This window comes from Mustela nivalis (assembly GCF_964662115.1).
Source record: "Mustela nivalis genome assembly, chromosome: 1".
Classification (NCBI taxonomy): domain Eukaryota; kingdom Metazoa; phylum Chordata; class Mammalia; order Carnivora; family Mustelidae; genus Mustela; species Mustela nivalis.
Genome location: NC_139020.1, coordinates 115,363,139 through 115,378,482, shown reverse-complemented (window position 1 = coordinate 115,378,482; position 15,344 = coordinate 115,363,139). Strand labels below are relative to the sequence as shown.

The 15,344-nt window shown below is 46.6% G+C and overlaps 1 protein-coding gene across 2 annotated transcripts in view; it reads right to left on the bottom strand.

The window, feature by feature from the left end:
• Positions 1-5,056: 5,056 nt before the first annotated feature.
• The window catches only part of ZDHHC19 (zDHHC palmitoyltransferase 19), a 37,715-nt gene continuing 27,427 nt past the window's right edge, over positions 5,057-15,344 (bottom strand). The window contains exons 6-7 of one of the 2 annotated variants that reach the window (XM_082700150.1): positions 5,767-5,943; positions 5,057-5,590 (exon numbers count right to left, since the gene is read on the bottom strand). In XM_082700150.1, coding sequence (XP_082556276.1) covers positions 5,570-5,590; positions 5,767-5,943 — 198 coding nt within the window. In that variant the 3' untranslated portion in view covers positions 5,057-5,569. The remainder of the gene's footprint in view (positions 5,591-5,766; positions 5,944-15,344) is intronic. The other variant, XM_082700152.1, reaches the window with a different exon arrangement.

Genomic DNA, 15,344 nt, shown 5'->3' with positions numbered 1-15,344 from the left:
GCAGCAGCCCAAACCACTGAGCCACCCAGGCGCCCCAGATACTACAAGTTTGAGTATGAAAAAAAAATTGAAATAATTTAAATAAAGTTACATAAGAAAGGCTCCTGAATCAGAACAGCATCAGCCTTCTCCACAGCAATCCTGGAAGTTAGAATGCAACGGAACCAGGTCTTCAAAATTCTGAGGGAAATGATATCCAGCCCCCAGCAATGAAGTGGGAGAGTGAAACATTGTCAGAAAAGATCTAAAAAATTTACCTTCTGTGTACCCATCCATTGTCTCAGGAAGCTACGCAAGGGTGTGCTCTGACAAAACAAAGATGTAAACCAAGAAAGAAGAAAGAATGGGATTCAGGAGCTGAGAGCCAATAAAGGGAGGAGCAAAGGGACTGTCTAGCTGATGGTGAGGGAAGAGCAAAGAACAGCAGCTGTGGCTGGGGCTTGGAGGGGGAAGCGTCCAGACCCAAGTAGGTCATCCCACTGACCAAGGAAGGGATGGTTCTGCTCAGGAAGACACAACTCTGAGACCAGCTAGTGTAACCAGCATATTGATTGGAGATTTATACACAGATTGGGGAGTGGTTGGGATTGAATGGGTAACAGATATATGGAATACTAAGCAAATGAGAAAAGCAAGATCATTATTAACTCCAGCAAAAACAATACGTTGTACAGGAAAAAGTAATCATAGTATACTAGGTAAGCCATGAATAGAGTTTACAAAGCCAAAACATAAACAGTGAAAGTTGATCTAAAGAAAATTGCAACGTAACTAAATTGGGAGGAAGGGGGGCTGGGAAGTGTATTGTGTGGTTGGGGATAGGGAAAGCCAAATAAGCTAAATCCTATTCTTCCATAATGGGAAGTCAATTAGCTGGAATTAGCTGGAGAAATGGAAAACGATTGCCTCTGAGGAGTTGGAAATGGGGTCTGAGTTGCAAGAGATAACTTTTGCTTAACAAGTCTTACAGAACTACTCAACTCATCAAACTATGTGTAAGTATAATGCTTTTAAAAATTAAGCTTAAAGTCTGCTGGGGTGCCTGGGTGGCTCAGATGGTTAGGCATCTGCCTTCAACTCAGGTCAAGATCTCCAGATACTGGGTTGGAGCTCTGGTCACTGCTTGGCAGGGAGTTGGTTTCTCCCTCTCCTTTTGCCCCTCTGCCCACTCATGCTTGCACATTCTCTCTCTGGTGAAAAAATAAAATCTTTAAAAATTAAAAAAAAAAAAAAAGTCTACCACAATTTCTACATATAGAAGATGCTCTGTAAGCATCAACCACTACTATCTCCTCCATATGATGGCTTCATCAGACAGCTTGCCTTACTCACAGGTGGTTGTGATGTGTTAGGACACTTGACTGCAGATGAAGAAGCCTAATCTCAAACTGGTGAACTCATAAAAGGGGATTGTATTGTGTCATGTCACAAATAAGCTTCAGTCATGGCTGGACCCAGGTGTTTACATGGCGCCAGCAGATACCTTTCTGTCTCCATTTCTTGGCTCTCTGTCCATGTTGACCTCATTCTCAAGCTGGCTCCTCTCACACTTTGTTAAGCTGGTCTCCAGCACCAGCTCTCCAGGTTTCGATCCTGCCAGCTTCGTGAGGCTAGCAGAAAGAGAGGGTCTCTTCCTGGTAGTTGCAACAAAATGCCTAGGATGGACACTCACTTATCTGGCTTGGGTCACGTGCCCATCCCTAAACAGATTACTATGGCCGAAGGGATAGCACACTATGGCCAAGCCTGAGTCATATGCCCACCCCTTGAACCATGGACAAAGCGAGGTTGAAATGGTCTCAAAAAGGAAATCTGGGTGTTGCTACTAGAAAAAGGATGAATGCTGTAAAACAAACAGTTGTGCCCTCACCTAAAGCCTGGGGACCCCTTCTTGCCATCATCAGTGAGGAGCCGTGAGTTAGGAACCTTCTCTTAGAATACTATATAACTAACTGGCCTGGGTCCCTCTGCTTTACAAGAGCCATTTGGTATTTAAAGACATGTCCTATGTTCCCACATCTTCCTGTCTCCAGGGAAACAAGCCAAGATTCCCCAGTTTTCCTTGCATGACTGTTTCTAGACGCCTCACCTTCCTGGTTCTCTTTCCCTGGATGCTGAGTAGTGTCAAATACTAAAACATGATATCCAGACTTGAATGAAGCTCCTGACCAGCCCAAATGCCCATGGGTGACCCATGCATTAGCTATTGCCTTGACTGCAATGCATTTTTGGCTCACAGTCAGCTTTGGCCAATGCCGTTCAGTACATGAGCTGTCGTTAAGCCAGGGGTTCTTCATTCTGCATTCGTGCAGCTGGTTCTTTGAACCTAATGAAAAGAATTTTTCTTTGCTAAATCCCAGCTTGTAGAGTTTGGCCCATTATTGCAGTTAGTTGACATGTTTTTGGGTTTTTTTTGTTTTTTGTTTTTAAAGATTTTATTTATTTATTTGACAGAGAGAGATCACGAGTAGGCAGAGAGAGAGGAGGAAGCAGGCTCCCCGCTGAGCAGAGAGCCCGATGCGGGACCCGATCCCAGGACCCTGAGATCATGACCTGAGCCAAAGGCAGCAGCTTAACCCACTGAGCCACCCAGGCGCCCAGTTGACATGTTTTTGAATACAGATCCTATCTTCAGCACTGAGCATCTCTCCAGGTTTTGCATAATCCACCTATTCGACTGGCAGACCTACTCTTGATTTTCATCCCAGAGGATAATAGGATAAATCAGGGTCAGGGATAAAGCCCTCTGGCCTACTACCCAAGTCCACATGATATCTTGTGGTTTTGCAATCAGCTATGGAGCAACCAAGTTGTTTCGGTTGTTTTAGTTTCCTAGGGCTACCAAAACACATTACCACAAACTGGGTAGCTTCAAACAAGAGAAATTCATTCATGCACAGTTCTGGAGGCCAGAGGTCCTAAGTTGAGGTGTCAGTAGGGCCACGCTCCTTCCGAAGACTCTAGAGAAGAACCCTTCCTTGCCTCTTGCTAGCCTTCCTTGGTTGTCGGCAGTCCTTCACATGCCTTGGCTTTCGCTGCATCCCGCCATCTCTGCCTCCATCTTTACGTGCCATTCTTCTCTTCGTGTGTGTCTTCTATGTGTTTCTGTGTCCAAATTTGCCTCTTCTTGTATGATACGAGTAAGTGGATTTAATGCTCACTCTGTTCCAGTATGAGTTTATCCTGACTAGATTACATCCACAAAGACCCTATTTCCAAATGATGTCACACTCACAGGTACCAGGGTGAGGACTTCCAGCATACCTTTCTGGGGGACCCAGTTCAATCTATGACACAAGCAGTATCAGGCTTCACCTCCCACATCTCCGTCTTGACCTCCAAGCTCTATAGAGCATCTCTATCAGAAGCTTTGCCACAATCCAGATGGCCACGGGAGGCCATGCGCCCAACCCCCATAAGCAGTCAACCTGATCTACTCACACGGTCTGGGGTGGTGGTTGTCGCCTGGAGCTGTGTATGGGCTATCCAGTCCCTTTCCACTTTTCAGAGATTCTGATCGACTCTCCACCTGGAGAAGGCCAAGATTTCCTGGGGGGGCGGGCACAGTAGAGAGAGGTAGTTGGAGGAAGGAGGCCATAGTGTAGCAGGATGAGGAGCTTGGATTTTAGAAAGAGACAGACCTGCGACTTTGGGCCAGCTTATTCATTCCCCTGCAATCCATTTGCTTCACCTGTAACATGTGAGTGATAAAATTTACCATCCTTAGGAGGATGAAGTGATGGCCCAGGATAGAAGTTCCTGCCACTGCTGTGGCTCCTGTTAGCTGCTGGGGATCTGGGCTGATCTAGATCCAGATCTTCAGTTTCCCCTGAGGCATGTTCTTTGACAGGCTAAACCCTTTTCAGACTTCCGCACCTGAAAAAATGAGAAACCTGACTCTCAGGGTGTTGTGAGCTCTGAGTAGACCCAGGGCAGAGCCTGGGGCACAGTCAAAGCGTACAGATCTTTGCTGCTTTCCTTTCCCCTCTTCTCCTGTGAACAAAGGAAGTAATGTTTGTCTGACATGACCTATTCTCAGGAAACTCAGGTGGCTCCCTTACAATCACTCTGTTTTCTCTGCCCTTGGGGAGAGAGACCTTGGATTTTATTTTAAGCCTATCTTTGTAAAGGCTCTAAATTGTTTTTAGAGGGGCACCTGGGTGGCTTAGTGGGCTAAGCCTCTGCCTTTGGCTCAGGTCATGATCTCAGGGTCCTTGAATTGAGCCCCGCATTACACTCTTTGCTCAGCAGGGAGCCTGCTTTCCCTTCTCTCTCTGTCTGCCTCTGACTACTTCTGATCTCTGTCATATAAATAAATAAAATCTTAAAAAAAAAAGTTTTTAGAAACAAAATGATAATATGATATAGATAGATAGACAGACAGATAGATACACATATATCTATATTTCTCCACCAGGCCACTTGGTTCTTTAGGAAGCAGTCTTGAGTTACTATTTTTATATTCATGCCCATTTTCCCCAGGCAACAAGTGAAGGCAGAGGGTTCAAAATGGCTCTGGTGGCCAGATCCTTTCTAGAAATGATAGGGGTTGAACAGGGCTTCAACCCGCACCCTCAGATTCCAAGTCCTATGCTTTGCCTTTACACACAAAAGATTAGATTTCTTTTTTCTTTCCTTTCCTTTTTTAAAAAGATTTTATTTATTTATTTGACAGACCGAGATCACAAGTAGTCAGAGAGGCAGGCAGAGAGAGGGAAGCAGGCTCCCTGCTGAGCAGAGAGCCCGATGCGGGGCTCGATCCCAGGACCCCAAGATCATAACCTGAGCCGAAGGCAGAGACTTTAACACACTGAGCCACCCAGGCGCCCCAAAAGATTAGATTTCTAAAAAAGAATTACATATGTAATTAAATAAGCTGAATTAAATATGTAAACTAATTTTCTTTAAAAAAAAAAAAAATCTGAACATTACTGGTAAAACTAAAGTTTCTTTTCCTGTCACTTTCCATCAGAACTTGTCCTTGTCTCCACATCCCCAGGGGTAACTATTATTTATGGGTTTGATGTGTATGCCCCAGAACTTCAGAAAACAGAGACATTTCCATTCCTTTATTTCTATACACACCTATAAAAAATAGATTGTATTGTGTTGGGGGGGGTTGTTTTCAGGGAGATGGTAGCGTGTATTACACATGGTTTGGCAACTTGGATTTTTTTGCCCCACAGCACATTTTGAGAGTTCTCCAGTTGAAACACCTACATCTGGTTTGTTCCTTTGGCCTGTGGTATTCCACTCAAAGGAGCTACGCTTAATGGACCGACCCTTCTTCCCCAGGTGGTAGCCCTCTGCCCCACCCCATTTCCCACTGCCTCTGAGGCCTGGAAGCTTTGTGGATAAGTCCTGAGGCACTTTTCAGGAAGCCTCTTGGGCTCACACTGGAAAGGTCAGAATCCTGGGGCATTCACTTTGAAAGCAGGACCACCTGCAGGCCGCAACTGTCTGGGTTCAAGATCAAGGACTTCCCCCACAGGCCACCGGCTGCAGAAGTAGGAAGGCCCAGGCAGAGCCCCAGGAACTTGCTGCAAACTTCGGGCCAGGCCCCCACAGCTCAGCTTGCCAACAGGACCTGCTAAGAGTGGGAGATAAAAAGAGAAGTACAATAAACACGATAACTAGGCTGTTATTGAGTGAAACCCAGCAGTAAAATAATAAAAACAAACCAACTGATTACAGTGCAAACACAAAAACAAAGAGAGATTAGAGAGGCTTTTTTTTGATGAGGCCTTGATCTAAATTAGGACTCACCAAGAGCAAGGCCTGAGGTGGGTGGCAGGGAGCACCTCCCCATGGGAGTACTACCTTTATCCTGCAAGAATTCATCCTTCCTCCTGGAATCAAGGCTGGAGTCCTACGGAGCCATCCATCGTCCCAGTCCCCGTTAGGGCGGTGAACCCCCAGCCCAAACTTCTTCCAGATCAGTGGCTGCACATTTGAATCACACAGAGAGATTTAAAAAACAAAGAAACAAACAATTTCCCAGTGGTTGGGGGCAAATGGCTTGGGGGGACGAGGACTGTGAATTCACACCACATTAACTGAGAGTTCTTGCAGATTTCCATGGTGTAAATACACCTCCCATAGCCCATTTAAGTGGCCAAGCTGGTTGACCAACAGGCTTGGAAATTCATTCATTCAGTTTAGTGGCATCAACTGAGAACTCTTTGCCGCTTTTCTTGCTTTCCAAGAATTTCCAATATACATTATGATCACTGAAAAATCAACCAATCAAATTTTAATGTTATTTCTAGTCAAATAATTTGTAAAGCAATTTTCTTAAACCCCTTGCAGAAAGTTTACATCAGAAAATATTCAACGTGGGCTGTAGGCATGTCTTACTGTGTTTGATATGATATGTGGGGGCTTCCACAAGAAAGTATGGAAGTCCCCACTTCCATTGAAGTGGAGTCCCCACTGCAGGGAGGTGGACTAGAGAAGCAGCTCTCTGGCTACAGAAATCCTCACAAGACCCTTTCACACTGAAGGAAGATCCCAAGCTTCTGAGATTCTAAAGTAACTTGCTCAAGGTCAAATGGACAGGTCTTACTCAACTCAGGACTCCTGAGCCCAGGAGGCCTCTTTCCAAAACATACTGGGGCCTTCCTCATGGAGTCTGAGACCTCAACTCAGGTCTGGAAACTTTAAAGTTGGGGTACTCGCTCCCTTTGCTCCTTTCTTGACCTTCAGCCCTTCCCTGCAGGGGTTGACCTGGCAGACTGCAAGTTCATCCCACCTGAGCCATGAGTGCACAAGGTGGGGACTGTGAGCCCACAGGCTCCTGCCACCCAGAAGAAAATCTTAATTACCCATCTCCCAGGCACATCCCTGCAAGGCTTCCCAGAGCAGGAGAGGTACCTGTGGGGCAGGGGGCAGGGAAGCCGGGAAAGCTTTCAGATCATCTACAAGGGTAAGGAGATAAGCCTGTGTGGTTGGGAGCCTGAGCTGCTGATCTCCAGGGCTCCCAGGTCATATAACCCAGTTGGTCGGCCAGGCAGGTAGCTGTTCCTACAAAGATGGGGTGATGCCCCCACACCTTGCGATGAGCTACGCCCCCCAGGAGCTCCTTACAGACCCCCCCGTCCCCACCGCTTCAGTGGCGAAACTGATGAAGTCCCAGAACCTAAGTCAGGTTCGGTGGGGTGAGGTTCGGAGCTGATGACTAAAGAAAGAATTCTTAAGACATCTTTGGTGCAAAATGATGGTTTATTAAAGCACGGGGACAGGGCCATCTCTTGCTTTGTCCTCAGCCAGCCTCCTGCTCCCTCATCAAAACTACCTTCCAGGGCCCTTTTCCTGCACGGGGGAAGGTTGGGGACTCCCTGCATGGTGCAGGTCTCCTCAGACAAAGTGCAGCATTGTCTCAGTAGGAGTGAGCCGAGCAGAGAAAACAGTTGATTCCCTCGGGTATCATCTACTCTGGCCAGCTCTGCACTTGCTCAAGACAGGGTGGAGAGGTAGCCCCAAATAGCCCTCAGGGTGGCCTGGGAGTTCTGGCTTCCAAGGTCAGCATTGCAGCTGAGAATCCTGGAGAGGCTCTGCTCTATACCCTCTTTGGCATGTGTCCCCGGGGAAGGCCAGCTGGGCTTAGTGAGGAGGAAGAAAGGGCAGGCTCCCAGGGCTCTGGTGAGGGTGTCTGCTCCCCGAGGCAGCCTCTCCTGACTCTAAAATTCTATGTGGATTAAGAACATTCCATCTGGCAGGAGCAGATGGAATCGGGCCGGAGCATAATCAGGACACTGGATTTCAGATCTGGGGCTCTCCCTATATCAAGAAGAAAAATATAAAAGACAAAAAGGCCAGGAGAGAGGTGTATGATGAGTGTGTGTGTGTGTGTGTGTGTGTGTGTGTGTGTGGTGTTTATGTGCCACATGATGTGGGGAGGGGATGCTGACTCAGTGCGTGTGATAGGAAGGTGATTTTGCAAGGAGTGGATTCATCAAGGGAAATGGGAAATTGAAGTCAGAGGAGATGAGGGAACCTAACAGTGGCGTAAAAGAGGAGCAGAGAAAGACAGCAATGCCCTCCAGGCTCCCAGAGCACAACCCAGTCTGACAAAAGTCTACATAAGGAGCGAAGAGATCCTGCTGACACAGAGTTCCTTGAGGGCCTAAGGGCATCCCTCCCTCCCTGACCAAGAGCGAGAGCAGCTGGAATTGCCCTCAGTCAGTCAGTCACTCAGTCAGCCCGTTGAGAACAGGGCTTCGAGCAACACAAAACCTGACTTGCAGGTACTTTAACAAATAGGGGTTTCTTTGTTTCACAGAGGGAAATATGTGAAAGCGGCTGGGTCTGGTGCTCAGTAGCGTTGGGGCTGGCGTCTCTATGGTTCTCTTGGCTTTTCCTGTGGAAATAGTTACTCCGGTTTCAAATAACAGGAACCTTTTCGAAGTAGGAAGAAAGAGAAGGGAATGGAGCCAGGCAGCCTGTCCTAGGAGGCTCTTTCCATTTGTGTCCCATTGGCCAGAACTGGTCACATGGTCACCCCAGTCACAGGCACCCTGGGAACACAGAACGCAGGCTTGTCAAGGGTGAGCCAAGGCAGGAAGCTGCTCCTAGGGAAGAAGAGGAAATGGATTTTGGGCAGGTAGGCACGCCCAGACCTGAGACCCTGAATGGCAAACATTTTCAGAAAAGACTAAATTAATATTCCCAAGCAGAGCTGAAAGAGTCTCCAGAAAACAGTGAGACCCCTCTTCGAGAATGGCAGTGCAAGACCCTGGAGGCCATCACTTCAGTCGTCACTGTCTCCTTTAATCTACACAGCGACCACCTGAGGTAACTGCTCTTACTGCTCCCACACGGCAGACCAGGAGGGAGAGTTTCCGGCTTTGCACATCATCGCTTTGCAGGATACATCTGAGCCAAGCTCTCACAGGCTCTAACGCAACTACTCCTCAGCCTTTGGGTCCTAAACGGTTTGCTCCATATAAGAAGCTGTACTCCTTCACTAAGTTACTGACCTCCAACCCTTCCCCAGGATCAAAACACTAGGAACGAGGTCTTTGAAGTCAAAGAGACCCGTATGCAAATCTCCCCTCCTCTATTTGTTGTCATGGGGCTCTGGGCAAGCTACTGGGCTCTCCAGGCCTCCCAAACCTTGAGAGGCCACAGGATTAAACAGATGGTAGATTAGGGCATCCGGCGCAGTGCCCGGTTTTAATAATATCCACGCCTTGCTAGATAGACACAGCCATGTGGAAATTCAGCCATGGTTTCTCTGGTTTCTCCTATTTCCCCCACTCTTCCCTGACAAAATCAAACTCTGTCATCGGAATCTTCTGTTTGGGTTTCCTTTGCCACTAAACACGGACTTGGCTCGAAGTCCCCCGCAGCTCCTTCAGCTGACACTCACGGAGCACCTACCACACGCCGGGCACTCTGGCGGGTGGGAGGCCTGGTCCTGACCCATGGGGAGTTTCTGGTCCAGCTGCAGGCTGGCATGTGCAGGCAAATAATTCTAAACCAAGGCAGGACATAGTGAGAGGTGTGCCGTGATCATTCAGGACACGGGGACTTCAGACGCGGCAGAGGCCATCCCAGCAGAGTGCGGTCTTAACCATTCCTGGAGCAGACTCCCAGCTGAGTGAAGAGACCAGTGCAGAGCTTGACACGGGGCTCGATCTGAGGAGCCCAAGATCATGACCTGGGCCAAAACCGAGTTAGCTGCCTAACTGACTCAGATACCCAGGTACTCTTGCAAATGACATTTCTTTTTTTTTTTTTAAGATTTTATTTATTTGACAGAAAGAGATCACAAGTAGACAGACAGAGAGAGAGAGAGAGAGAGAGAGAGAGAGGAGGAAGCAGGCTCCCCACTGAGCAGAGAGCCGGATGCAGGACTTGATCCCAGGACTTTGGGATCATGACCTGAGCAGAAGGCAGAGGCTCAACCCACTGAGCCACCCAGGCGCCCCGCAAATGACATTTCTGATAAAGGGTTAGTATCCAAAGTATATAAAGAACTGCTACAACTCACCACCCCAAAAACAAATAATCCAATTTAAAAATGGGCAGATGACAAGAACAGACATAAAAAAAGATGTACAGATGGCCAACAGACACATGAAAAGTTGCTCATCATCCCTAATCATCAGAGAAATACTAATAAAATTATCTATGAGATATCACCTCACATCTGTCAGACGGGCTAAAATAAAAAACACAAGAACAACAAGTGTTGGTGAGGACATGGAGAAGAAGGAACGCTGTGCACCACTGGACAAAATGCAAATTGGTGCACCCACAGTGGAAGACAGTATGAAGATTCCTCAAAAAAATTTAAAAATAGAGCTACCCTAGGATCCAGAAATAACACTGCTGGGTATTTACCCCGCAAAAGGGAAAATACTAATTCAAAGAGATATATGTACTATGTGTAAAGCACCATTATTTACAATGGAAGCAAGGATAAAGAAGATGTGGTCCATATCTACAATGGAATATTTTTCAGCAATAAAAAAGAACTAAATCTTGCAATTTGCAACGACATGGATGGAGCTAGAAAGTATAATACTAAAAGAAAGAAATCAGTCAGAGAAAGACAAATGACATATGATCTCACTCCGATGTGAAGTTTATGAAACAAAACAAATGAGCCAAGGGAAAAAAGAGACAAACCAAGAAATAAACTCGTAACTGTAGAAAATAAACTGATGGTTACCAGAGGGAACGTGGAGTGCGGATGGGGCTTGGAGGAAAGAAAGGATGGGGTAAAGAGTGCACTTATCATGATAAAAAATAAAGTATAATAAACGTAACAGCAGCAAAACAAAGAAACAGAAAAACCCACTACTAAACCCTACCCCGAGAAGTGGTTTAGATGATAGATTTTATGTTGTAAGTGTTTTATCACTTTTAAAAGTATTTGACACTTATTACAAAGAAAATATCTTAACAACATTTTGTTGTTTTTCTGCATATAAAGGAAATATTTATTAAAATTCTTGAACTTACAGGAAAGTCTTAAGAGGGAGTGCCTGGATGGCTCAGTCGTTGGGCCTCTGCCTTTGGTTCAGGTCATGATCCCACGGTCCCGGGATCGAGCCCCGAGTCAGGTTCCTTACTTAGCAGGGAGCCTGCTTCTCCCTCTCCCTCTTCCCTTGCTTGTGTTCCCTCTCTCATTATGTCTCTCTTTGTCAAATAAATAAATAAAATCTTAAAAAAAAAAGGTCTAAAGAGGCAAAGATATATCCCACACATTATGTGAAAAAACTCAGAATGAAATGAAAATTACCACAGCCCCACTCCCCAGAGACAACTGCTGCTAATAACATGATCTACTTCCTTCTGTTTGTTGACTATATACATGTGTATACATGTTTGTCCATCTACAACTTATTATCATTCAACAAGTATAACTCTATATGCTACCTTTACACTTGATGCATTACAAGTACTTCCAAAATCTTCTATAACATGACATTCATTTATTTTTTTTTAATGATTTTATTTATTTGAGAGAGAAAGAGAATGAGAGAGAGTGAGCATGAGGGGGGAAGGTCAGAGGGAGAAACAGACCCCACTCCTGCCCCGAGCAGGGAGCCCGATACGGGACTCGATCCCCAGACTCCAGGATCATGACCTGAGCTGAAGGCTGTCGCTCAACCAACTGAGCCATCCAGTCCTAACATGACTTTTAATGGCTTCCTGATATTTAATTATATGGACAAAACAAAATTTATTCAACTAATGTTCTATTTCTGAACATTTAGGTTGTTTGTAGTTCTTCAATATTTTATTTTATTTTAATATTTTATTTATTTATTTGACAGAGATCAAAAGTAGGCAGAGAGGCAGGCAGAGAGAGAGGAGGAAGCAGGCTCCCTACAGAGCAGAGAGCCCAACTCGAGGCTCGATCCCAGGACCCTGGGATCATGACCTGAGCCGAAGGCAGAGGCTTTAACCCTCTGAGCCACCCAGGCGCCCCAGTTCTTCAATGTTTTAAGCAATACTGTGATAAACATCTTTATCCGTGTACTGTTGTCCATATTTCTGGTCATTTCCTTAGAATCATTTCACAGAGGTGAAGTTACTGAGTTAAAGACTGGGAGTGTGGAGAGCGGGGGTGGTGCCTGCTCCCCAGGCTTCCTCCGACAGCCCTATGTGGGCTCACAGCCTGAGGGCTGGCCCGGGGCTCCACCCTATGCTGCCTGGGCTTCTAAGACCAGAGAAGTTCTCTCCTGGCACTTCTACTAGATCTGGCTCCTGCAGGTGCTGGGGAACTAGGTGCTCTGGGATTTCAGCAAAGAAAAGCAGGACCTCTGTGTCTCTATGAGCTAACTTTGTAGGTTCAAATGACATCTGACAACAGATCTAGAATCGGTGTGGGAAGGAACTTAGAGATGGCCTCATCCAACCCTGTCATTTTACAGAGCAAGGAAATTAGGCACACAAGGAAGATAATACTCCCTTTGCTTGATGGACAAACTGAGTTAAAACTGAACTTGATCTATCACCCAGGGGAGGTTTCGGGTCACAGCAGAGAGTAAATTCTCCAGCTTGCTGCACTGAGTGCCAGGTTCCACAACAGCTGTGGGGTCAGCTGGGGCCATCTTTTGACAGCCTGAGTGACAACCGCCTCATGACCACTCAGGAGGAGCTAGTAAAACTCTCTCCAGGACAGCGGCTCAGACCCTTCTATGGTCAGCTCAGAAAACCGGGTCCCTGGTTTATAACAAAGGCAGCCCTTTCGTGGGCGGGCATGTGGGTGTGTGGACTGCCCTTGGGCAGGGAGAGGCAGACAGGACCCCTGTGTGAGACACGGAGTGGGGAAGGAGAAGGACAGGAGGCCACCTTTGTTGAGCACCTGCGTGTGTGCCGGGCCCTGTGCTGGGCACCCACCTTATTTCCTCAGTCCTCATTACCACCCTAGGAAGTGGGCATGAGCCCTGTTTTGCAGATGAGTCTCAGCAACAGTAAAGAACTTGACCAAAGGTCCAACTGATAGCAAATGCAGTCAGGAGTCCAGCCCAAGTCGACCATCCAACAACTGCAGTGTTCTTTTTTTTCTTCAAAGTCTTGTTTACTTTTTAAAATTTATTTGTGTTTTTAAAATTATAATAATTTTTTAAATTGAAATATAGCCGACACACCATAGTACATTTGTTTCAGGTGTACAGCATAGTCCTCTGACAACCCCATACGTTATGCTCTATTCACCACGAGTGTAGCCACCGCCTGTCACCGTATGGCGCTGTCACAAAACCCTGAGTATATTCCATATGCTGGACCTTTCCTCCTTGTGAGACATTCATTCTGTAACAGCTGCAGTGTTCGGATCACACAACTCATTACTTGTGAGGACCTTGAATGCACTTTGGCATATAATAGACACGTGACCACGCACATGTCTGGAAACTGGTTTCATATCGCAGCAAGAGGGCAAGTGAGAGGGGAGGATGGTTGAGTACATCAAGAGGTAGCAGTGAGGTCTCTTCTAGCTCCAAGCTCCAGGAATCACAGGATTCTGGTAGTAGAGGGACCAGCCTCTAGCACCCAAGGCTCCCAAGGATAACCACAAGAAACAGGCCACCAGGGGGGAAGGACAAAGCCTGGTGCTGGCGTTCGGGGACCTTGGTGCCACTGCCAGCTGAGCCCGGCCAGCTGCATCAGCCTGGCTGAACCACTTCACCTCTCTGAACCCAGCTCTTCCCAGGTGAGCTGGGGAAACCACCCTCATTGTCCCCCAGACACCACCCCATTCCCCTACAGCGAAAGTCCTCCAAAGTGTAGTCGACACTGTCCTCCAAGTCCTTTCTTTCTGATTCTATTTAAAACTGTGCACTTATTATGAATTACTTCCCAAATAAAAACCACATATATATTCTGTTATAAAGAGTATTCAAACAAACCTATGCACCTGCCAGTCAACTTAAGACGTGGAGCATCCCAAGGTATCTGAGGTCCCAAGGCGCCCCAGGATGCCCACTGCTCCAGATGTAGCAGAAGTCATTCTCTTCTCTCCATTAAACTTTTAAGTATTTATGTAACCCTCAACTTTTCATAAATGGTCTCTTGTTATATGTATTCTGCTGCTTTTTTATTTTGCATGGATTGAATTGTGCCCCCTGCGCCCCCGCAAAAGACCATGGTGAGTCCTATCCCCAATACTGCAGAACGTGATCTTTTCCAAGAGATATGGCCTTGATGGAAGTCGTCAGGGCGGCCCTACTCCCAAGATGATGGGTGTCCTTATAAAAAGGGGACATTTGGACCCCCAGGCATGCATACGGGAAGAACGACCCGTGAAGCCTGGAGTTCTGGCTGCTACAAGCAAAGGACCGTGGGACGCGTCAGTCCCTGGGGTCTTCAGAGCAAGCGTGGCCCCACCAGTGCCTTGATCTTGAACTTCTGGCCTCCAGGACTGGGAGAGAATATGTTTCTGGGTTTAAGCCAGCCTGTCTGCAGTGCTTTGTTACGGCAGCCCCAGGAAACGAATGCGCCATTCAGTGCAATATTCTAGAAGTGCACTTGTTAGTGAATGAGAGTAAGTGTTCTTCATTCTCTCTCGTTCCATTGTACGACAGACCGCATTTTATCCATGGACTTTTAAAAGCTATAGCTCTTGCTTATAGGCTTTCTGACATGGCAAATGGTGGCCGCCTGGAAACTCCCGTACCGCGTGCCCTACCGGAAGTGCCGCTTGGGTCTTGACCCAACAGCAGCCATCAGAGCAGCAGCATGCCAGCAAGACTATCCTCACCATTAAAAATCCTTTGTCAATCCAGAGGGTGTAAAACGGTATTTCCTAGTGCCTTCAATTTGCATTTTCCTGATTCCTAAGGAAGTTGAGCATCTCTATATGTTAACTGACCATGTTTTCTCTTGCATACCCCTGGTGGTGGATGTGTTCCTTGTCTTCTTTTCTTACTTATTTCCAGTGCTTGGTGTATTCTGGACTCTGATCCTGCATGGATTTATGTGTTGCAAATACAGTCTCTTGTTTTGCAACTTTTTGCTTTATGTATAGGAACAGAAGCTATATTCACTTTATTTTTCCTTTTAAAGAGGCTTTTTTTGGGGTGCCTGGGTGGCTCAGTGGGTTAAGCTGCTGCCTTCGGCTCAGGTCATGATCCCAGGGTCCTGGGATCGAGCCCCACATCGGGCTCTCTGCTCAGCCGGGAGCCTGCTTCCTTCTCTCTCTCTCTGCCTGCCTCTCTGTCTGCTTGTGATCTCTCTCTGTCAAATAAATAAATAAAATCTTTAAAAAAAATAATAATAAAGAGGCTTTTTTTTTTTAAGCTGCAGACCTTTATTATATGTATATTTTGAGAGAGTGAGAGTATGTTCAGGTTGGAGCAGGCAGAGGGAGAGGGAGAGAGAATCAT